The 22793-nt window shown below is 42.0% G+C and overlaps 1 protein-coding gene across 5 annotated transcripts in view; it reads left to right on the forward strand.

The window, feature by feature from the left end:
- The window catches only part of LOC132385078 (palmitoyl-protein thioesterase ABHD10, mitochondrial-like), a 148505-nt gene that overhangs the window by 57014 nt on the left and 68698 nt on the right, over positions 1–22793 (forward strand). The window contains exon 7 of one of the 5 annotated variants that reach the window (XM_059956802.1): positions 7084–22260. The exons of the other annotated variants lie outside the window; for them this stretch is intronic. Coding sequence (XP_059812785.1) covers positions 7084–7431 — 348 coding nt within the window. The 3' untranslated portion in view covers positions 7432–22260. Of the gene's footprint in view, positions 1–7083; positions 22261–22793 lie in introns of those variants that run through there. 5 annotated transcript variants of the gene reach the window in all.

Below are 22793 nucleotides of genomic sequence, written 5' to 3' on the forward strand. Positions count from 1 at the left end.
TGCTCCTCCAATTCTCGCTCCCCATTAGGTGGTCTATAATACACCCCTGTAAGTGTTACTACACCTTTCCCATTCCTCAATTCCATCCAAATAGCCTCCTTAGATGAGCCCTCTAATCTATCCTGCCAAAGCACCACTGTAATATTTTCTCTGACAAGCAATGCAACACCTCCCTCTCTTGCCCCTCCGATTCTATCACACCTGAAGCAACAAAATCCAGGAATATTTAGTTGCCAATCACACCCATCCTGCAACCATGTTTCACTAATAGCTACAACATCATATTTCCAGGTATCAATCCATACTCTAAGCTCATCCACCTTTCTTACAATGCTCCTAGCTTTAAAATAGATGCATTTAAGAAACTCTCCACCTCTTTCTCTCTGTTCATCCCTAACAGTGAAAGCAACTTTATTATCTTTTTCTTCCTTCTCCCCTACATCTTCGGTCTGAGCGCTCCCCTTCTCTATCACCTGCCTATCCTCCCTCACACACTGTCTACTAGCTTTCTCTATTTGTGAACTAACCTCCTCTCCCCTAGTCTCTTCAATTTGATTCCCACCCCCGAACCATTCTAGTTTAAAGTCACCCCAGTAGCCTTAGCAAATCTCCCCGCCAGGATATTGGACCCCCTAGGATTCAAGTGTAACCCGTCCTTTTTGTACAGGTCACACCTGCCCCAAAAGAGGTCCCAATGATCCAGAAACTTGAATCCTTGCCCCCTGCTCCAATCCCTCAGCCACACATTTATCCTCCACCTCATTCCATTCCTACTCTCACTCTCGCGTGGCACGGGCAGTAATCCTGAGATTACTACCTTTGCGGTCCTTCTTCTCAATTTCCTTCCTAACTCCCCATATTCTCCTTTCAGGACCTCTTCCCTTTTCCTACCTATGTCATTGGTACCTATATGTACCACGACCTCTGGCTCCTCACCCTCCCACTTCAGGATATCTTGGACGTGATCAGAAACACCCCAAACCCTGGCACCAGGGAGGCAAACTACCATCTGGGTCTCCTGATTGCGTTCATAGAATCGCCTGTCTGACCCCCTAACTATCGAGTCCCCTATCACTACTGCCTTCCTCTTCCTTTCCCTACCCTTCTGAGCCACAGGGCCGGACTCTGTGCCAGAGGCACGGCCACTGTTGCTTCCCCGGGTAGGTTGTCCTCCCCAACAGTACTCAAACTAAAATAAATATTTAATGAATATACTGCTTGTGGCTGGTAAGAAGACTCTTACTAGGAAATGGTTATCACAGGAGAGCCCAACCTTAAATGCATGGGTGGAATTTACAATGGACATTTACAAAACGGAGAAGATAACAGCATCTGTTAATCATAAGTTGGAACAATTTGATTCATACTGGGAAAAATGTTTTAACTACATAACGCCTCATAGGCCTGATTTTATTCTCACAAATCAATGAATATGTTGTAAAAAAAAATCACTCCCTACTTGTACATAGTTTTCTCCTTTCGCTTGTTCTTTCTTTCCTCTCTTATCTATAGGTGTATACCTCAGGTAAATATTATGTGGAGATTTGTGGCGTATATGATATGTATGTACAATATCTGAAATATATTTTATGGAAATGTTTGATGATGAACTTCAATAAAAAATAAATTACCAAAAAAAAAAGGCATGTGATACATTGGCCTTCATCAACCGTGGGATTGAGTTCAAGAGCCAAGAAGTAATATTACAGCTATATGGGAGCCTGGTCAGACCCCATTTGAAGTAATATGTTCAGTTCTGGCCATCTTACTACCTGAAGGATGTGGAAACTATAGAAAGGTTGCAGAGGAGATTTACAAGGATGTTGCCTGGATTGGGGAGCATGCCTTATGAGAATAGGTTGAGTGAACTTGGCCTTTTCTCCTTGGAGTGGAGGAGGATGATAGGTGACCTGTTAGAGGTGTACAAGATGATGAGAGGCATTGATTGTGTGGATAGTCAGAGGCTTTTTCCCCAGGCCTGAAATGGCTAATCTGAGAGGGCACACAGTTCTAAGGTGCTTGGAAGTAGGTACAGAGGAGATGTCAGGGGTAAGTTTTTTACTCAGAGTGGCGAGTGTGTGGAATGGACTGCCGGCATTGCTGGTGGAGACGGATACAATAGTGTCTTTTAAGAGACTCCTGGATAGGTACATGGAGCTTAGAAAAATAGAGGGCTATCGGTAACCCTAGGTAACTTCTAAAGTAGATACGTTTGGCACAGCATTGTGGGCCAAAGGGCCTGTATTGTGCTCTAGGGTTTCTGTGTTCTAAGTTCTATGAACTCTCTTGTGGACCTCACCTTTCTCATCAGTGCTACCTCTCCCATTCTCAACAGCTTGACTGAATCCCCAGCCAAAGTGTTGGTCCATCTATTTCCTCTTCCCCCTCTGGTATTCTGTCTCACTATCTGCCCTGGCCCTTCCTGGATGTAAGAAAGTGTGTTACTAGTACTTAATAATGACCGATACCATGGATTGTGAGTGCTGCTGGGTTACTGCAGCATTGTGGTTGGGCTTTGGGGGTTAGTATTCCTAATCAAGTCTGTCACAATGGTCACCTCTATCTATGTCTTTGGTAGGTCGTATTAATGTTGTTAAAATGTTCTCCCTAAGTTTTTATATTTATTTCAATCAATTCCAATTTTTATTCCTAAATCTTTTTTTTGAGTCCTTAGACTCTATTATTTTGTCATATCAGTGGAAGAATAAGCGTTCTAGAATTAATAGAGTTTATCTCCAAAAATCTAAAAAAGAGGGTGGCATGGTCTTACCTAACTTTTGTTTATATTATTGGGCAGCCAATATACGTTGTGCTACCTTTTGGTCTTTTTTCCATGGCCAACCCGAGTGCCCTAATTGGGTGGCAATGGAGTTGAGCTCCACTGAAGATTTATCTATTTTCTGCACTTCTTGGCTCTATACTCCCTAGTAGTTTGTCCAGATTAATTGTTAATCCTCTTGTTAGACAAACTTTGCGAATATGGGCTCAGTTTAGGAAATTTTATGATTTTTCCTTTTCTAGTCCTATCTTACATAATCACCATTTTTTTACCTGCTATGTATGATTCAACATTCCATGATTGGTATAGAAAAGGCATTAGACATTTTGAAGATCTTTTTATTGATAATCGCTTCGCATCTTTTCAACAGCTCTCTGCTAAGTTCAATCTGCCTAATGCTCATTTTTTTAGATATCTCCAAATTAGACACTTTATTAATCCTTTAATTCCTAACTTCCCTGAAATGCCTGAGAAAAATGTTATGGATTTATTTCTTTCTATTAATCCACTGGGTAAAGGTTTAATATCATTTATTCGTGATAAATTAGCATTCTTACGGCGTGCCCCTGTGGATAAAATTAGAATGGCTTGGGAGCATGATTTGAATATCTGTTTATCTGATGAGACTTGGGACTCGATTCTCAAATCGGTTAATTCAACCTCTCTTTGTGCTCGCCATTGCCTTTTACAGTTTAAGATTGTTCATAGAGCCCATATGTCTAAATCTAAATTATCTCGATTTTACCCTAATATTATTCCTCTTTGTGATAAATGCAAAAGGGGCGAGGCCTCTCTCATTCATATGTACTGGTTCTGTCCTAGCTTGGAGAAATTTTGGAAAGATGTCTTCATAACTTTATCTTATATTCTGAATCACCACTTTGAACCTAACCCTTTAATTGCTTTGTTTGGTTTTTTGGGTGAGACAGATTTACGTTTGAGTTCGACTAAGTGTCGAATATAATCTTTTGCCTCTCTCCTGGCAGACGTTTAATCCTCCTTAGATGGAGAGATGTTGCCCCACCCACGCATGCTTAATGGCTTAACGATATTATGGCCTGCTTAGACCTTGAAAAAATTCATTCTTCAGTTCTTAATTCGGATTTAAAGTTCCATATGGTCTGGGGACCTTTTATCGAGTACTTTCATAACCTTCCTCTTAACTAAGGTTTTTTCTCGGACCCTTGCTTTCAGCTCCTTTTTTTTTGGTAGTAGGCATTAATATCTTCTGTTGCTAAGTGTATTTACAGTTTTGGGGGTTTGATTGTCCTGATTTATATTCTCTATATTGTGTTGTGGTTGGTCAGGAGTTTTTATTGTTGCGGGGCTTGGGGAGGATATTAATTTTACATGACTTCAATTTGGGTGCTTTCTCAATTATCTTCTTTTGTATTATATTGTATGTTTATTTTTGCACTGTATTAATGTTCTTCATTTTGATTTGGTGTTTTTTTTCTATCTGTAGCGATGTAGAAAATGCTTAAAAAAACTAATTAAAAAAAAATTCCTAATCGAAGAGTCATGAGTTCAAATCCCACTACAGTGCCTGGTAACTTAAAGTAAATGAACTTTGCAAAAAGGAATTTTATGAAGCAATTGCAACCATTAAACTACTAAATCATTGTATAGATGTATTTGGTTGACAGTGTGCTAAAAGGCCTGGTCTTATCAATACACCAGCCTGAACTGCTAAATGCCTGTGTTCAGGAGCTAATGGGAATAAATATACAGTTCATGTTAAACCATAAGACATAGGAGCAGAATTAAGGTATTAAGCCCATTGAATCCATTCTGCCATTTTATCATGGCTGATCCTGGATCCCATTGAACACCATACACTTGCCCTCTCACCATATCCTTTTATTTCCTGACCAATCAGGAATCTATCAAACTTCTACTTTAAATATACCCATGGGTCCACCAGAGTCTGTGGCAGAGCATTCCACAGATTCGCCACTCTTTGGCTAAAAATTCTTCCTTACTTATGTTCTAAAAGGTCTTCCCTCAATTTTGAGGCTGTGCCTTCTCATTCTGAATATGCCCATCAGCGGAAACATCCTCTCCACATCTACCCTACCTCTTCCTTTTAACATTCAGTAGGTTTCAATGAGGTCCCCCACATTCTTCTAAACTCCAGTGAGTACAGGTCCAAAGTTGCCAAATGCTCCTCATATGTTACCGCAGATCAGAATCGAAAAAAAAACCGGAAGTTCTCCAAGTCGGAACAGGTACATCTGGTATTATTTAGCGTCAGTTAGTCAAACATTTTTCTTAGTATATAGTACATATTTTACCTTTCTATGCATATAAAACACTTAAGAAACGTATGTATTCCAATAATTAAACTACTGTGTTGCTTAGTAATAACTGTAGCTTTCATCAGGGCAGGGCCTTTCATGTGCTCCATTATTCTCACTTTATTCTTTAAAATTGTTCCGATCGTTGACCGACTGTAGCCTAAAGCTTTTCCAATGACCGATGGCGTTTCACTGCTTTCCGATCACTTTATCATTTCCACTTTATGTTCAATTGTGATCGTTTTCTGTCAGTGGAACAAAAACACTGCGGGCGGCGGGTCCCGACCTCCACCAGATCCTGAAGTCCACTGCACTGAGACAGGTTAAATAAGGGACTTGAGCATCCGCATTTTTTGGTATCTGCGGGGGGTCCTGGAACCAATCTCCACGGATAAGGAGGGCTGACTGTACCTTCACAAAAAAGGGGGCAGTGTTGCAAGCGGGTGTATTACTAGTTTCTCACGGGCATTCATGTATCAGCTGTAGCTGCTGGAGCCATAGAGCACTACAACACAGAAACAGGTCCTTTGGCCCCTCTAGTCCACACCAAACCACTATTCTTCCTAGTCCCATCCACGTGCACCTGGACCATAGTCCTCCATACCCCTCCCATTAATATGTTTATCCAAACTACTCTTAAGTCTTGCAATCAAACCTGCATTCACCACTTCTGCTGGCAGCTCATTCCACACTTGCACCACCTTCTGAGTAAAGAAGTTCTCCTGAGATTCTTCTTAAATAATTCATCTTTTACCCTTAATGCATGACCTCTAGTTCTAGTAACACACACAAACTGCTGGAGGAACTCAGCAGGCCCGGCAGCATCTATGGACAAGAGTGAACGGTTGACATTTCGGGCTGAGACCCTTCAACATGACTAGAGAAATAAAAGCTGAAGAGTAGAGTTAAAAGGTGGGGGCAGAGGAGGGTGATAGGTGAAATTGGGAGGGGGTAGGCAGTGAAGTAAAGAGCTAGGAAATTGATTGGTAAAAGATATACAGGGCTGGAGAAGGGGGAGTCTGTTAGGAGGTAAGGTGCGAGAGGGAAAAGGGGATGGGGAAGGGGGGAGGGCATTACTGGAAGTTTGAGAAATCGATGTTCATGCCATCAGGTTGGAGGCTACCCAAATGGAATATAAGGTGTTGCTCCTCCAACCTTGAGTGTGGCCTCATTACGACAGTGGAGGAGGCCATGGATGGATATATCGGAATAGAAATGGGAAGCGGAATTAAAATGGGTGCCCATTGAGAGATCCCGCTTTTTCTAGCACGTAGAGTGTAGATGCTCGGTGAAGTGGTCTTCCAAACTACATCAGGTCTCACTGATATACAGGAGGCCACACCAGGAGCACTGGACACAGTACATGACCCTAACAGACTCACAGGTGAAGTGTCACTTCACCTGGAAGGAATGTTTGGGGCCATGAATGGTAGTGAGGGAGGAGGTGTAGCACTTGTTCCACTTGCAAGAATAAGTGCCAGGAGGGAGATCAGTGGGGAGGGACGAATGGACAAGGGAGTCGCTTAGGGAGTGATCCCTGCAGGAAGTGGGGAGGGGAGGGAAAAATTCACTTGGTGGTGGGATACCATTGGAGATGGCCTCAGTGAACATCCTTGTAAATTTTCTCTGTACTCTTTCAACCTTATTTACATCTTTCCTGTAGGTAGGTGACCAAAAATGCACACAGTACTCCAAATTGGGTCACACCAATGTCTTATACAGCTGCAACATAACATCCCATTTCCTGTACTCAGTACTCTGTTTTATGTGCCAAAAGCTCTCAGAAATGGCCAGGTACTGAAAAATTAATGGAAAAGAATTTTTCTGTGATTGTTACACATAGAGCTTAGGAAAATAGAGGGCTATGGGTAAGCCTAGTAATTTCTAAGGTAGGGACATGTTCGGCACAACTTTGTGGGCCGAAGGGCCTGTGTTGTGCTGTAGGTTTTCTATGTTTCTATATACCTAATCTTGCCTTTGCTCTTTGCTTTGTTATTTGCCCTTCAGTTGAAGAAAGAAGCTGAGGTGATGGGCCAATTCAACATGCCCTCCAGGTACAGTGTCACTGGCTACCACACCATAAAGTATGATTTTGTAAAGGAGGCAGAGGGGCACTGTTTGTTACAGGGCAGCATCCCAATCTCATGCCCAGTGCGGCTCCTCCATGGAATGAAGGATGATATAGTCCCATGGCAGAATTCCATCACTGTTGCGGAACAGCTTGCAAGCGATGATGTCGATGTCATTTTCCGGAAGAACGGTGACCATCGCCTGTCACAGCCTGATGACTTGAAGCTGCTTGTTGCCGTCGTTGATGACCTTATGCAAAAATTAACAAAGAAAGATCTGAAGTGACTAGCCATGCCTTGGAGTTGCAGTGATCCACGTTCAATCCGGACCTTGAGTCCTATTTGTGTTAAGTTTATATCTCATGGGATGGATCTCCCTTCTAGAGTTGTAAAGTCATAGAGCACTGTAGCCTGTCTAGTCTATGCTGAACTGTTACTCTTCGTAGTCCTATCCAACTGCATCTGGACCACAGCCCTCCATACCCCTCCCATCTATGTACATATCCAAACTTCTCTGAAATGTTGAAATCAAACCTATATCCACCACTTCCGCTGACAGCTCTGCCTTAAGTACACCCAATGACCTGGCATCCACAGTTGCATGTAGCAACAAATTCCACAAATTCACCACCCTCTGGTTAAAGAAATTTCTCCACATCTGTTTTAAATGGACACCTCGCTATCCTGAGGCTGCGTCCTCTTGTCCTGCGTCCCCCACCATGGGAAACATCTTTTCCACATCTACTCTGACTAGGCCTTTCAACATTCAAAAGGTTTCAGTGAGATTCCCCCTAGCCCTAACCCCCTCACCCTTCTAAACTTCAGCAAGTACAGACTCAGAGCTATCAAATGTTCCTCGTACGATAACTTTTTCATTCCTGGAATCATCTTGTGAACCTCCTCTGAACCCTCTCCAATGCCATCACATCTTTTCTAAGATGAGGAGACCAAAACTGTTCACAATACTCAAGGTGAGGCCTCACCAGTGCCTTATAAAGCCTCAGCATCACATCCCTGAATCCCTGTATTCCAGACCTCTTGAAATGAATGCTGACATGGTATTTGCCTTCCTCACCAGTGACTCAACCTGCAAGTTAATTCTGCACAAAGACTCCCAAGTCCCTTTGTATCTCAGATTTTTGGATTTTCTCCGTTTAGAAAATAATCTGCACATTTATTTCTACTATCAAAGTGCATCACCATGCCTTTTCCAACATTATATTTCACTTGCCACTCTCTTGCCCATTCTCCTAGTCTAAGTCCTTCTGCATCCTACCCGTTTCCTCAACACTACCTGCCCCTCCACTAATATTCATATCATCTGAAAACTTGGCAGCAAAGCCATCTATTCCATCATCTAAATCATTTATCTACAGTGAAAAAGAAGCGATCATAACACTGACCCCTGTGGAACACCACTAGTCACTGGCAGCCAACCAGACAAGGATCCTTTTATTCCCACTTGCTGCCTCCTACCAATCAGCCAATGCTCCAACCATGTTAATAACTTTCCTGTAATACCATGTGCTCTTAACTTGGTAAGCAGCCTCATGTGTGGCACCTTGTCAAAGGCCTTCTGAAAGTCCAAATAAACAACATCCACTGACTGTCCTTTATCTATCCTACGTGTAATCTCCTAAAGAATTCCAACAGGTTCGTCAGGCAGGATTTTCCCTGAAGGAAACCATGTTGACTTTGTCCTATCTTGCCCTGTGTCACCATGAACTCCATAACCTTATCCTTAGCAATTGACTCCAACACCTTCCCAACCACTGAGGTCAGGCTAACTAGTCTATAATTCCCCTTTTGCTGCCTTCCTCCTTTCTTTAAGAGTGGAGTGACATTTTCAATTTTCCAGTCCTCTGGCACCATGCCAGAGTCTAATGATTTTTGAAAAAACATTACTAATCTTCCACAATCTCTAACACTATCCCTTTCAGAACCCTAGGGTGCAGTTCATCTGATCTGGGTGACTTATGTACCTTTTTGAGCACCTTCTCCCAAAATATAAATAAATAAATATAAAATGGGGCTTTTTATAATGTCAAGCACTAAACCAAGATGAAAGACATACTGTATATGAATTCCAGAGCTCCACAGAAATATAGTGATAGTTAAGACATTAACAAGATTATAGCCTATCACTACATTTCAGTGTATAGCTGCTACAATAAAACATATAATACTTAATAATATGACAAAGTATTGCACGGTTGCACTAACTAATTATCATAAAATATAATTATCAAGCAAGTAAAGAATGTTGTTTGCTTAGAAGCCATAGGGTCGTTAGTGAGAAAATTTTACTTTTGTATGAGCGAGTAATCCACGGACCACCACAGATGTAGCCTTACTAATACGACTGAGTCGGAGCAGACAGCAAGGCCTGCAGCACTTAGCAGTGTTCCTAAGCAGGTATAAAAATACAGAAATAAAGCAAATAAGTTTCTTACACTTTTAGCCACCTAAATTGGAACCAAGTAATCAAGTATGAAAAAAGAACATCTAATGAACTATTGCTAAAGCCACGAATATTGCTGAATATTAGCATTAAAAGCGGTAGGTTGGCAACTCTGCCTCATACAGTTTCTCTTGCAGAAATGGTTGGACAGGAAGTGTACCTGTGAGTGTTGATACTCACAGTATCCTCACACGTTGTGTATTACATGGTTAGACCAATACAGATCCTGTTTAGTCTTTAAATATATAAAAAGTTAAAGAAACTTGAATCTTTACATAAATTATTATGGTATCTATATGAATAGAAAATATCGTTTGGAAGTGACAAATGTTAACAGGAAGAGAGCAACCATTTGGGAGGTTTGGAAATGGGTTCCATGTCATTCATTGCCTCACTAAATTTCTCTTTTTTCCTATCAACACAAAGAGGAAAAAGAGCCTCTTTCCAAAAAACTATAGTGGACACTGTAAATTGCCCACTTGTTTATTTTGACTTTTTTTTATGGCGGTGCTGGAGCGGCACTCTGGTGAGCTCCGGCCGCATTGCACCCCTGATTTTTTTTCTCCACTGGGTGCTGGATGAGCCCACCAACAGCATGGTCGCCTGACAAAGGGTCAACGCGAGCGGCGCACAACCTTGTAGCGGGAATCCCCACTGGAGATTGCTTTGGGGACAGTCGAATGCTGATGGAGTTTGTGTGATCTGTCAGTTGGTGTTTCTGATTCTGAAAGAGGGAGAGGAGTAGGTGAAAACATTTAAAAAAAAATACATTATTGGAGTATTTCTACACACTCTTGGTGCTTCCAGTATGGGTCTGAGACAAGAAAATGGAAAGAGGAAGCGTGCACGTTACTCTGGGTGTGGTTCTGACCCAGGGGATACAGAGACAAGTTCCTGCATGGTGCAGCTGGGGTGGATCTGAACCACCAGATACAGGGACGGTATCATGCATGATTGATTCCGTTGTGCGTATGGCAAAGAGATATGGAGATTGGTACTATGAAGTGCACACCTGTGAATGGGGAACGGCAGGTTGATCGAACATTTTTTTCATGATCTTTGTTCCACGGGGTATAGACTTTGTTGAGAACTCACCCACAAGCATTTGTTGCAACAAGTAGCTGTTCTTCTAATTGCACCGAAGACGGACATGATGCCGGAAAGTAACCGTGGTGTTCTCGGAACTCGGGAACACTGCAGTTTCATGTTCTCTATAGTGGAACAAGAACAGAAGGAGATCGGTATGTTGGGGTGAGTGGTTCTTTGAGATTGGCAATCTATTTGCAAATGTTTCATCACTATACGAGGGGACATCATCGACATCTGAGCGTTTGACGCCCGAGTTTGTTGGAAATAACTCGGAAAATGCGCAGCCTAGGTAGTTAAAGGCTATTCCTTTACAGATGCTCTGTTACCATCATGACGATGCCTCTTCATATGGTAACGAAACATTTGCAAATGGATTGCCAAGCTTGGAGAACAACTCATCTGAGCTACACATTTTCCGAATTATTTCCAGTTCAGTGTGTGTCTGACAGCAAGACTGAGTGACGGGATGGTGTGGTGAAAGCTTCACTTCGTGTCTGACACTAGGTTAGGGCTGTGTGGAGGGAGTTTAACTCTGTGTCTGACCCTGTGATCTGTCCAACTGCAGAGGATAGTTCTACTGACACTTTGTCCCAGAGGATTGAGTGGATGGTGTGCTCAGCGCTTGATCCCCAGTGATGGTAAGCATCAAGGGAGTCAGTGTGTTTTATGCCTGGTCCCGGCGGACAGTGGAGTGGATAGAGGACTCACGGACATTGTGTCATTGTTGACCATTTGACCCTGACATTTACCCCTATTGTAGTGTAAATGCATGAGTTACCCCATGACTTCTGAAACCTAGGTCTCCAACAGATCACACTCCCTCCTTGTAGGGGAGGTCTCTGTGCCTGGTCTCCCAACCACCAAGCCTCGTCTTCCCAGCATCTCCTCGTCGTTTCTGCGACATCCCTTACCTTCCCTGTGTTCACTAACGACGATTACTTTTTTCATATCCAGAGCTTTTCCTATCTACCCAACAAAACTCTTGTCAAGACTTCCGATTTGCCAGGAGGTTATACAGACAGATGCTCTCTGTGTTCAGCCGGTGAATGCCTGATCCTCACATCCCGACAACGGCTGTCTGGGACAGCTCTGTGATGCCACAGTGAGGGAGGTGTCTCAACATTAACGTCACAATCCATGTTCCCTCTATCACCTCAACAGTAATTTGTGTTAGCTCTATAACGTCACAGTGAGGAAGTTTCACAACATTGATGTCACACCGTCTGTCCTGTACATCACTTGAATGGCAGGGTGTGACAGGTCTGTGACATCACTGAGAGGGAGATGTCACAATATGGAATCCCTCTGTTTGCTATAACTTTGCTGTCATTCTGTATTCTGTTATTGTTTACCTTTGTACTGCCCCAATGTGCTGAGGGAATAAAATTATCTCTATGGATGGCATACAAAACAAACTTTTTCACTGAACATTCATGAACCAATTAAACCATTATCCATCAGGAGCTCTTTTAAAGAGGGAGTTTCTTAATCCTTCAGTGGTGCCTGGTAGATTGTGAGACATTCCCCTGCCATATCCTTGGCTAAAAGGTCTCTCCACTCCATCATGAACTCATGCCTATTGCAGTCCCTCTCCAATTCAAGAGCCCTGCTAAAAATAGAGCCTTGGCACCACCTGAAACTCCTGTTAAAGATGGAGACACTTCTACATCAGAGACAGCTGTTGAAGAGAGTGCCTCTCTTCCATACAGACCTCTGTGAAAGAGCATGTCTCAACCATCAGGGATCCCTATTTGAGAGGGAATCTCTCACCCTATCGGGGATCATTGTGATAGTGTATGTCCTCACAGCCACAGTGCCTCTGAAATTGGAATCCCTCCCACATCAACACACCCTGTTATAGAGGGCGTATCTCCGCCACCAAAAGGTGGATAGGAAATCCGTGTAAAAATGGAAGTTTCTTCCCCATGAGAAACCCCTTTTAAAGTAGGAGTCTTTGCATCATTGTTACCCCTGGCCAGAGAGTTTCTCTCCCTCATTAATGATCATGTTGGGAAAAAGTCTATTTCAACCCTGTTCGAAAGGAGGTCTCTCATCCATCAGTGACCCTTGTTAAGAGGGGTTACACCCCCCCCCCCCAATCAGGGACTCCTGATAAAGACAGAAATCTGTATTGAGCATTCCTGTTGAAAATCTGTCTCTCCCACGTCCTGGACCCACTTACACTCCCCACTTGTTCATCAAGGACCTCAATTTTCCCTACCTGGAATCCCTTAGCTTCTCCCCCTCACTGACACACCCTACCCCACACTGCCATCTGTCACTTTCCCTCCTTTTCATTCGATTCATCTCTCTGTGACAATCTACTCTACATCTTTCTCTCTGAACATCTCCTTCTCTCTCATTGAGAACAGTCTGGAAACTGGCCCTTTGGCCCAACTCGCAAATGCCTTCCAAACTTCCAACATGCGTTCGTAGAAGTTGCCTGCATTTGATCCACATCCCTTTGAATCTCTCCTATCTATATATCTGCCCAGAAGTCTCAGTTGTATGGACATCTGCCACTTCTTCTGACAGCTCGTTCCAAACAGTGTCTTGTAAAAGTATTGAGCACTAACTATTTATGCATATAAATAAGTATTACAGCCAGTGATGTTGATAAATCTAACTTGAGAAGTTTTATTTGTGAATCACATGTTCCCTTTTTTCACAGTGGAGCCAAACAAATAGGAAAAATTGTAAAGCATGAAAAACTAAAAATTGATTGAAACTAAAAACACAAAACTATCTGTTAGCAGTTCAAAACTCCTTTCCTTAGTACTAGGTTGAACCACCATTCGCAGATTTTCAACCAGTAGTCTCTTTGGATAAGTCTTTATTTGTTTTGCGCAATCTGGTGGCAAGACTTGCCCATTTTTACAGGCTGTGGCAAGTTAGTTGGGCAGCAGTGGAGGACAGCAGTCTCTAGTTTCTGCCTGATATGTTCAATCGGGTTAAGGTCAGGACTCTGACTCGGCCACTCAAGTGCATCAGTTTTCCTCATTTGAAGTCACTCCATGGTTGATCTGACAGTGTGCTCTGGGTCGTTGTCCTGCTGAAAGACAAGCTTTCTGGCAGAGGCTAACGGGTTTTTATCCAGAATCTCTGTATTTACCAGTATTGATTTTCCCATCAATTCTCACAAGATTTTCAATCCCTGCTGCTTCTGAAAGCCATCCCAATCGCATCATGCTCACTCCACTATACTTTACGGTGGAGTGGTGGTAACTGGCTGAAAAGGATTTACCTGGCACAGTATCAGATTTACATCACACGTACCACTTAGTGTTGAGGCCAAAACAATCCACTTTTGTCTCACTGGAACATAATAACTTCTTCAGCATATTTTCAATATCTTTTCGGTGATACTTTGCAAAATCTTTACGGGCAAGGGTAGGCTTTTTTAAAAATTTTATGTTTGAAGTAAATCTAACACTGCTCATCAGCCAGGCAATATCATCCGTACAGCAAAGTATGGTGCATGTAACATCATACTATGGGGAATGTTTATCAGTGGCAGGGATGAGGATTCCTGTGAGATGGCTCTGACGGATGGATGGCCTGGTTGCAAGGAGCTGATGTTGGCTTCACTAGTCCTGAATCCAGTCTGTAGGCATCCTACGATGCTGGACCTCGCATGGGAAGCTGGAGTGTGGCCATAGCTGACAGCGTTGGCTGTTAGGATGAGTAGGACTGAGTTTGGTTATGGGAACACCATTATAATTACCATCATCCTGTCCACTGGACCTGGGCGAGCCCATCTACAAATGGCCATCTGACGACGGGCCACCAGGAGCTGCGCGCAGCCTCACAGTGGAAACTGTACCTCAGACCCTCTTGAGTGACAGCCAAGGGGAGATGAAGGCTGTGCGGTCGGTCACTGGGTGGATCTGATCCTGGATGAGGAAGTGAGAAGGGAGAGAGGTTAGATTGTTTCCAAAATAGGGATATTATTCCAGTAGTGCCGCATGCACGTGCTGTTTGCAACGAGGGCCCAAGACAGCGTTATGAAGACAGGAAGCATGCAGTGAGTGTGGTTGTGATGCAGGGGACACAGAGGTGTGAATTATGAAGTTTGATTCCACAGTGGACGTGATGCAGGGGATATGGCCAGGAGACACCTGCATGTCTTCGGGTGTGGGTGTGACACAAGAATATGGAGATGGGAAGTATGCACTGTGGTCCCGGTGTGGATCTGACCCCGGGGATATAGTGACATGATCTATGTGCGGTGTAGCTAGTGTCGGTCTGACCCAGTTGACAGGTGGCCACGATGCATGGTGATCCTGGTGTGCGTATCACACAGATATATGGAGATGGGGATGATGCACTGTACTCTCGGGAACGAGCAAGGACAAGGGAATGAACGTCTTCCTCGTGATCTTTGTTCCCACAGGGTACAAACTTGGTGGAGAACTCACCAACAAACAGTCGTTGCAATGACTCTGTATTTGTTTCATGGCACTGAATGCCAAAGTAACTACAGGAATGATCCGTGTTCTTCTTGGAAGGCTCATACACTGTGGTCTCATTTTCTCTACAGGGGATCAACAACAGGTTGGCTTAATAGAGAGCAGGTCTCCATTTACATTCCAGTAGAATGATCTGAGGACAGGATGTGTACTTTTGGGGAGACATGGGGGAAGGCAGAAGATATGATGGAGGACTCAAAGGCCAGACAAAGTACTTAAGATTTCCAGGTAGTACTTGCAAAACATAACATAAATGTGGCAGGATGCAAGGACAGGAGTGAATACAAAGTCCTGACCTGAACCCTAGCAGCAAAATTGATTTCCATTTGGCAGATGTGGAGAAAATTATTCAGAGTTGTTTAACACATGGAGTTTTGAGAAAAATAACATCCACAAATAATTCACCCATATGGTCCGTTCAGAAATTTGTGAATTGGAGACTCACATAGATTACTGAGATTTGAATAAAGTTACCCCTTCAACTCTCTTATTGTAGCCACAATTCCCAAGACTATGATTAAGCAGAATACTGTAGAGGAGCATTGTGAGTTACTGAAAGAACTACTATAACTGTTACAGGAGATTAACCATATAAAAGCTCAAATCATTATGCAGTCAGTCAATTACTTGGAGGTGGTTGTAACCACTGGAAGGAGAGAGATAGATAAACAGCATGTGGATGTAGTGGCAAAACTACCTCTTCCTACTGATGTGAATTTGTTTCTGCGATTGCTGGGCTATTGTAGAGACCACATAGATGGCTTTGCTGCCAAAGCTTACCCACTTATGGAGCTCTTGAAGAAAGGTGTTTCATGGGAATGGAAACCAGAACACACTAAGGCAGTTTCAGTTCATAAAACTAGCATTGTAGAAGCACCTGTTCTCAGGACCCGTGGCCATGTTACTCGAGGAAACAGATGGTTGACTGGAACCAGTAGGATATGCATCTCAAACACTTACTCCAGTAGATGAAACATAACACAACATTTAGCATTATCCACAGGTGCTGTTTTTCTCAGTTAAAAATTTCACTTATGTTGTTGGTCTTAATCGACTGACCAGTTTAAAAGAGCATACACCAAATCAGTTTTCTTTTGAGATACAGCACTGAATATGTCCTTTCAGCCCTTGAGCCGTGCTGTCAGAAATCACTTTATTTAATCCTAGCCAAAGCACAGGACAATTTGCAATGGCCAATTAACTTACAAATCAGTACGTCTTTGGACTGTGGAAGGAAACCAGAATGCACGGAGGAAACCCGTGGAATCACAAGGAGAATGTGCAAACTCCTTACAGGCAGTGACAGGAACTGAACCCGGATCAAGGTACTGTAAATCTTCTGCTAACCACAACGCTACCATGCCTTCCTAAATTAGATCATCGTATGAAGGATGGGAATGTCAGTGAAACTCAACTAGCCCAATGGACATTGCTGTTATTGGGCCACAATATTGCAGTTAACAGCACAACTATGTCCACTGACAATTTAACTAATCGGGTTGATCCTCGATTGTCAGGTGATAGTAGTACAAGAGACGCTTGGATGAGGCAGGACTATGATGTCAGTATAACAAGCTGCAGCCAACCACTGCTGCTCAGTAAGGAGAGAGCAAGAGAGACAGGCTGGTGGAACTTCAGCTTGTCACTGCTATGGTTTGGAACTCTCCCATGCCCAAAAGATTGGGTTGATCATCGGCACGCAGTGCACGACAGATGTGTGATTGTCACTTTGTATAATCCGTAAGTGCGGATTTGTTGGAGTATCCTGTGGTATCGCTTTTGTTGGCCCTTACCTGGAATCAGGGTGTTATGTGGTAACCACTTGAAGACGATATTCCTGTGACTGTCACCTGATGATATTTCTAAGTGGATTTTGGAACAACTCGATGGATAAGATCTTCGGCGACTGTTATTTTGTTTACCCAGCATGGAATTTGTGGGCTTCTTTGTAATTGCCTTCTGTCTACATTTTCATGTGGATTTACAAATCTCTCCCCTCACTCACTTATTCCGTGGATTACTGAACTTTTCTACTTTACCATCTGAAGACTTCAAGTATTGTTTCCCAAGCTTGATAGTTTGGGAGCTACGTATATATACACACATATATATGTGCATAACACTGTTAACTTCTGTTTATTTCATTTAATCTTTTATATTTGGAGTAGATACTAATAAAGATACTGGTTTTAACTTTAAAACCTGACTTAGTGTATGATCTATTGCTGCTGGTACGTAAGAAGTGGAAAATAAAGTCATGCAATTGTAAAGTTCCTCTTTAAGGATCTTTGTTGATGGATCATCATCAGTTCAGGATGGAGAGAGACTTACAGGATGTGGTATATGTGTAAAGGACAAGGAAGGAGGAGAAATGCAAAGTGTTGTCTAAGCCTTTGGATCGCTCAACTCTCAGTTGTCTAGGGGGAGCAACCGTCAGCCCCGCCAAACTGGGTAAGCAAGTTTGTGTGAATGCTGTGTAATGGCCCCAGAACAAACCCACAATGCAAAATATCAGACAGTACACAATGTACGATTAAAGAATTACACTATAAATCTTACTTTGACTATGGGGTTAGTAGAGAAGCAAAATATAAAATAAAAAGGCACCAAGATAGTTCGTGCACAATGTTGGAGCTCACGCAGTATCCTCGGTCCACCATTCAATTTCCTCCGAACTCTGCGACCCTCGGACTGGAACCAACCACGGTGGTCTACCAGAGCACTTTCCGCACGGCCTTCCTCTTCGCCTCTCCTCACCGAAACTTCCCATGCACTCACTCAGGTTCCCACACATACAGATAGAATAACATGACTTCCATTGGTTAATCCCCCGTTATCTACAATTATAACCCAAACATTTCAGCTACAATGAACATTACCTCATCAGTTAACATTATGGAGAATCCATTTCATTATAACACTTAAGAGAAGCCACTTTATTATTAGCAGTTGACAGTTAACATTACAGTTAATATTACTGAGAACCCTACAGTTGCAATCAAATTACCTGAAACAGTATGTGCATAAGTGGCAGATCTTGCTGTTATAACATTTGTTGTCAGCCATCTAGACCAATATCCCTCAGAAGCAATCATATATTCAGATAGTATGTACTGTTGTAATTGTTGAACTGTATCTTTACCATTATGGGAAGTTAGAGGTTATGTCTCAGCAGATGGTAAACTTTTACCATCATCAGCCTTTTTAAAGTTTATAATTGAGAAGGCAAGTTCCTATTTCACTGTACAGCTGATGCAAAATCTGATGAAACTTTGAGGTAAAACAAAGGTTCCACTTTCCTTATTGACCCCAATCCATTAGAACTGCTGAACGGCTGAAAAGAAGTTTAAAATCAATGCCAGCTAAAAGGGCTAAACAGCACAGGACCACGTGGGTCACTTGTTTCCTCTACCTTTATGATAATCTGTAACACTGGAGCTTTTTCTACTGCAGAGAAATGAGATTGCAGAATCTTGGTTTCGCTGGATTTATCAGAGCCTGAGAATAATGGTATTGTAAAGGAAAATGGAGTATAGCAATTAACACGATTGACAATGCCATTATGTTGTAGCCCATAATATGGAACAGAATAAATGGTAAGTTGAAGCCTATTTTGACGTGGGAATAAAACCAAGAGAGTTGAAAATAGGACAGAAGGTTATGATCTCAGTTCATTATCCGGACCCTTTTAACATATCCAAGATTTGTTGGACCATATGATGTCGGTGACAGAGCTAGTCCATCAGTTTATCAAATCTAGACAGCTCCAAATTAGACAGGTTGGTATTATATTAACCATCTTAAACCCCTTGGAGTTAGTCAATGTTCATTTGTAGCTGAGGTCCATCAGGGGCATTTTCAAAGGAATGCTCTGTTTGACAATGATGATACTCTGAGATTTATGATTCAAATAATTGCTGATGAAGAGTTGGGCAACCATTTCTGGTTTGCACCCAGGCAAGGCAATCTTTGTAATCATCTAAGCAAAGGTGGAGCCAATGAGAGAGGGATATAGAAGGGAGATTACGTTTATCACCAGATGTTCTGGAGATAAAGCAGGGTGGGTGGAGTAGATTAATTGAATTTAGAGGAGGTATCGGATAATTAGATGTTCAGAAAATGCTATTGCTGTTCTTCTTTCCAGATATTTAGAGATGATTGGTGTTAGAATACCACTGATGAGTGGTCTCATAATGACCAAAGGTTACATGTTCTACACAATACAGTTTATTCTTGGTCAGTTGGACATCCATCTGGACAAATGCAAGATATGAAGATATGGATGGCGGTGGATGAGTATTCACAACATTCATGAAGTCTCTTTGGATTCCATGAGATGCTGTGGTAATAGTAGACTATGTGGAAGAGGAAAGTGAAGTGGTAATATAAAATTTATGAAGAACTGAGATGAAACCTTGTAAAGGAAATGTTTGTTGATAATCCTGGTGGAATAATGGTAATTAATGTGAGGGAAAGTTTGGAGCATTAAGATTGTTACAAGGATTACCCATTAGTATTAATAACCAGGCATAGGGAGAATTTTAATTTACTGACAAGTATCCGTCATCTCAGCAAAAAGTTTCATGAATTTACACAACTGCATGTCAGTGTGCACACAAACTAAATTTCCCTGTCAAACCACAGAAAAGGCAATATCCAGAAAATAAGTTTATGTTGGCCAAGTACTCCTTATGGTCCAGATCTGAACGCCATGTGTCAGTGGGGTACTCCACATCCGTGATAGTCGGACCCTGGACAGTTGTTGCTGCATTGCATTTGAAGCTGCTTGCTTTTAAACACTCTTATCAGTTCACATGTTGCTCCAGGTCATCTGACTAGCCTAAGGAACCTCTGATCCAAGTCAGTGTTGATTTATTGCTCTCTTCCAGAAGTGACAACTGATAACTTAATGGCTCTCTGTTCTAAATCAGTTACCAAACCTCTATCCAGCACAAATCACTCAGGGCAGACACAGGTCTCACCATTCACAAACCTGCATGTTATAGCATATAACATGTCACAAACAACTGATTTATTTGGAAATGATCTCTAGCACAATAAATCACCTGACACATTGTTGTATCTACTTTAAAATATTGATTCGGTCAAGCAAAACTGGTCCACAAAATGGAGAATGGAGAACAGCTTCATACAGCAGCAGCCGCCATTCCTTTGACCATCAAAAGAACAAAGATAACTGGTTTGTGTACTTCCACTGTCCTTGATTCACTAATTTCACTAATTTGTAGACTGTAGTTCTTTCTGGTTAGCATGGCAATCGTGGTAAGTAGTATTTTGGGTGTTCGGCTTGAAGAGAAAGAGGACATGTAACTCAAATACAATTTCATTTTGAATGTAATGGTGTGCTGATGTGGACAAATTAGTAGAGAGTCATGTGACCCAGCTAACTCAATCCCAGTTGCTCTGGAGTGTCAAAGTCTTCTATGAATACCTTACGCCAATGTGAAATTGGTTGCTGTGACAACCATTGAAATGACAACTGTTGCTAGTCACTTGTGTGATGATTTTAAGACAGATACAAACTTGCATTAGAAGAACCAGAAGGAGGAATCATGTAAGTACCAGGATATAGAAATCTGAAAGTGTTGTTCAACTTGAGATCAGCACAAGTTCTTGCTGGCATGGAATAAGATTCCAGAAGATTTGCAAGCATTATTAATTGGACATTTTGGTTCATAATGTTGGGAAATATCAAGAAGGACTCTGGATTTCACTTACTAATCCATGTATTTATAGTATTAAATAGCAAGGATGTGCAAGGAGAGTAAATTTGACTTCCAGTCATCAAAAAGCAAAATATTGGGTTTGTTTGGAGGATGTAGTTAAGAGTAGGTTAACAGATTGTGGGCTTGTTTCTTATGATGAATGTTCTGCCTTTTTCCCCTGTGAATAACCTAATATTGGCATTGGTGAATGATACTTATACTGCTACTCCAAGCACACATTAGGACAAGGGCTCTTAAAGTTGCAGTTTGATTGATTAACTCTAATGTTGCAATTTCCAGTGTTTCAAGGGATTTAGTTTTATTGCACAAGTATAACCAAAACCAGTTGTACAACCATTGAGTCAACTGAATGTATATACAGCATCTATGATATTGTTAAGGCCGTACTCAGATATGTACCTAATGCTCTTCCACCTATTGCTCATTTTACTGCACAGTAGAATAACATTATTAACCATAATGAAGCCGTTATGAGACAATGGGGTGAATTATCCAATTATTAAAGATCATGCGTCTTTAGCTTATGATATTTTGTACTTTTTAACTGGGGTCTGAATGTTAATAAACATCCTTGGATTCATATTATTTCACGTGTCATTGTACTGCTCTTTGTTCTAATGATTATCCAATGTATTTTCCTAAGTGCTTTTTGGATGGCAACTTGAACAACTTGCTAAATACCTGTCCAAATCTCTTTTTGGTGATTCTCCCTGAATAATAATATTGTTTTTGATTACGATGAACTTTTACCTCTTATATTTTATTCACTGCTGTTATATGCTCTGATATTAGGTAGGAAATTAGGTTTACCTTATGTGTTGTCTTTATGACAGTTATTTAGTTCATAATATTTTCGCTTAGTAATTCATTTGTTAGTATTTTCTAGTTAGAATTAGAAGTGTTTAAAGTATATTCATTGCCTGTAAAATATATCGGCATGCGATGACGTCACATCCGGTTTCGCCACGTCTCGTGGGAAAATACCGGTTTGAGATCAACACGAGGGTGGGGGCTCACCACGAGGCAGACCCGAGCAAGAAGTTGTTTTGCAGGCATGAGAAATCACAGTGAGAGCAACGCTGTAAGTTAATAGATAATCAATATATTGAACTAAGATGTTAACGCCGATCCTGTTAAAAGTAACGACGGTTGATAATGTTTATGTTTTCGTTAGTTAAAGAGTTGCGGATAGTTTGCATTGAAGTGTATTTAAAGTAGTCAATGGCATAGGTAAACTCTGCCTGTATACTGCACCTTAATATAATGTAGTTATAGTCACTTTTACAAGTATTTACAATGGAAATGTGATATTAAGAAAGGAACAAATACTGTATCAATCTTGTACTGTTTTATCAACAGTTTTCACCATATGTTAATGTGAAGAGTGAACAGTAAATGGTTAATCTTACTGCGACCTGGTTTTCATTGACTGTGGTTTATCTCGGCGTTTAATTCGGCGTTATCGGTTACACCCGAACGAGAACGTGACAGAGAAAAAGCGGCATTATCAGGTGTTTCAAGTGCTGCAATGTCATCTCGATCCAGCATCAAGTCGATGCCACCCAGCGACAAGGGCAGTAGAGCGACATCAAGTAAGTCCACCCAGGCAAGGGCCAAGGCAGAAGCCGCCAGGGTGTGACTGCGCTACGCCAGACAAGAAGCAGATTTGAAAATGGAACAGGCTGCCAGAGAAGCCAGAATCCAGATGGAAAAGGCTGCCAGAGAAATGGAAGCGGCCACCAGAGAAGCCGAAATCCAGAAGGAAGCGGCTGCCAGAGAAATGGAAGCGGCCACCAGAGAAGCCGAAATCCAGAAGGAAGCGGCCACCAGAGAAGCCGAAATCCAGAAGGAAGCGGCTGCCAGAGAAATGGAAGCGGCCACC

Source organism: Hypanus sabinus, chromosome X2 (assembly GCF_030144855.1).
Source record: "Hypanus sabinus isolate sHypSab1 chromosome X2, sHypSab1.hap1, whole genome shotgun sequence".
In the NCBI taxonomy this organism is placed as follows: domain Eukaryota; kingdom Metazoa; phylum Chordata; class Chondrichthyes; order Myliobatiformes; family Dasyatidae; genus Hypanus; species Hypanus sabinus.